The 2,398-nt window shown below is 56.5% G+C and overlaps 1 protein-coding gene across 1 annotated transcript in view; it reads right to left on the bottom strand.

Moving 5' to 3' along the window:
- The window catches only part of FNBP1 (formin binding protein 1), a 125,501-nt gene extending 123,109 nt beyond the window's left edge, over positions 1-2,392 (bottom strand). Inside the window, exon 1 of the mRNA XM_012808209.2 lies at positions 2,128-2,392. Coding sequence (XP_012663663.1) covers positions 2,128-2,151 — 24 coding nt within the window. The 5' untranslated portion in view covers positions 2,152-2,392. The remainder of the gene's footprint in view (positions 1-2,127) is intronic.
- Between the last annotated feature and the right edge of the window lie 6 nt (positions 2,393-2,398).

Raw genomic sequence — 2,398 nt, 5'->3', positions numbered from 1 at the left:
GGGGCCAGGTTTGAACCCGCCACCCTCAGGATATGGGGCCGGCGCCCTACTCACTGAGCCACAGGCGCTGCCCCAATTATTTTTTTATTGTAGAAAATTTCTGGCATATGCAGTATAATGAACTTTCAATGCCCATTACCTGGCTTCCCTATCCAACACCCAAAATTACTGTAAAGCAAATCCAAAGTTTCATATCACTCATACATACTCCAGTCCTGATTCATTTTCAACAGCTCCTGTCCTTGACTTCCTTCCCACTTCTTCACCCCCAAAAAGAAATGCACAAAATTATGCTGGCTAATAGACGCAATTTGATCAGTTCTTCTCAAACCCACTTCCTCTCTTCCGGTTATCGTCTATAACATTCGCCAACGCCACTATGAAATGTCCACCATTGCGTTCAGTCCTTATTTCACTCAGAAATACCCTGCATTTTTTCCCTCCATAATTTCATTCTCCTGTTTGAAAAAGTGAAAAATTATCATGCCAAAATTTCTATTCTCTTGATAAAGATTACTTCTGATTTGTTCTCTTACCCAAAATAAGCTAAAAAGAGCTAAGGGGAGAGGGAAAGGATTAGAAGAAGAAACTTTAATATGGCAACTTTAAGTTGTAAATTTTTACCTAAATTGATGTGTGCAAATATTTAAAACTATCTTCATTTTCAAAACGAATATTCCTAAACATCAGCGGAAATTTTGTCATGAATTCCTTTTAGTCAGAGAATGTTTACAAAATGAATTATCTTAATTTAAGGGAGCAACTGCGCTCAGGATTTTGGTACTAATTAACAGTAGTTGCTTTTGAGCCTAACAAAAGGTTATGTAAAAACAACCTCCTCTCCCGCTGCCCAAATTAAGGGAGGATGGCTCAGAGGTTTCTGTCAGTGCTCTAACCTTGTTTTATTTCAACGTGAGATTTCCCGGCCTCATCTCAGATAACACCACCACCCTACACTTTCTCCTCCGCACGCTTTACAAATGGCATTCGCAAAGGTAGTGAGCAGGCACTCCAGAGTTCACCGTGGGAAATGGCTCATCTCGAGAGCATTTATTTCAAGGCAATCATTGAGATTTCGTTCACTCCTTTCCACTGGCCACTGCACTGCCCGTCCCCTGCCCATCGCCTTCCCCAGGAATCCTGACGAAGCCCCCTTCACTGCCGGCAGCCTGTCCTTCCCGGGGATGGCCCGTGACCTGCCCCGGCATCATCCCCTGCTCGCCCTCAGGCCGGGACAGACCTTCCAGACTCCAAGCTGTTTGTTTACCCGTCCGCATCTCGCAGGCTGAGGATCCTGGCAAGACGCACCTCCTCGCCAACCGTCCTTGTTTGAAACTGTTCCCTCGGCAGCGGGAAGAGAATGATTTACCCTGAGAAAGCCTCTTGCCGAGGATGATAATTAAGATCTCCTCCTAACACCTACTGCGTTCCCACTCAGGGCCAGACGCTGCAGTCCCCACACCAAATTCAGGATCTGGACTGCCCCTTAAGAACAAGCGCGCCCAGAACCACCCACTGGTCAACAGTCCTAGTCTCCAGAGGCAAGATACTACTTGCTGCCCTTGACACCCCCAAACCCCAAACCAGGCGCCCCGCCCCCGGGAAGAGCGCCCGACCCGCCGGCACCCCCTCGGAGAGAAGGCAGCCCGGGGAGTCGGAGCTGGGGCGCCAGGACAAACGCCGCAGCCCAGTGCGGCCAGGGCCTCCACGCCCCCGCCGAGCCCTCCCCGGGCCCCGGTTACCAGCCCCGAGGGACTGAGACTCTCCCCACCACACAGCGCCGGCCGCGGGCGGGAGAGGAGGCCGGCCCGCGCCCCACCTCCGGCCGTCCGGCGCCGGACCCGCGGCGGCTCCTCGGGGTGGCGGGGGGACCCCACCCGCACCTCCTTCTCGGGCCGCCGGGGACCCACGCCAATTCCCCTTGGCTCCGAAGGGCGAACTGGCTCGCACCTTCTGCTCCGGCCAAGGCCAACCAAGGGCCCGGGGGCCCTCCGCCACCTCGCCAGGCCGCAGAGACCCCAACCCCGAGCGCCATCTCCTTCGCCCGGACAGCGGGGCCCGCGCCCCCTCCTCAGGCCCGCGCACTCGGCATCTGCCCCGCAGCCCGGGGCCCAGCCCCTCACTCACCCAGAGCTCGGTGCCCCAGCTCATGGTGCAAGGGGCGGGAAGGGACGCTCCGCGCGGCGGGCGCAGCTCTCGGGTCCCCCTCCCCTGTGATCCCTTCGCCCCTCGAGATCCCCGCGACCGCGGAAAGCTGGGAGCCCGCGCGGCCGCCGCCTCCTCCGGCTCGTCGACTGTCGCCCAGGGTCTCCACGGCACCTCCTCCTCCCTGTCGCTCCACTGCAAAATGGCCCGAGGAAGAAGCAGCCGCTGCCGCCGCAGAGCCCGCCCGCCCCAC

Source organism: Otolemur garnettii, unplaced genomic scaffold, assembly GCF_000181295.1.
Source record: "Otolemur garnettii isolate 467f Iridium unplaced genomic scaffold, OtoGar3 scaffold00087, whole genome shotgun sequence".
NCBI lineage: Eukaryota > Metazoa > Chordata > Mammalia > Primates > Galagidae > Otolemur > Otolemur garnettii.
The sequence above is the reverse complement of the archived record's forward strand: the minus strand, read 5'-3'. Positions and strand labels throughout refer to the sequence as shown.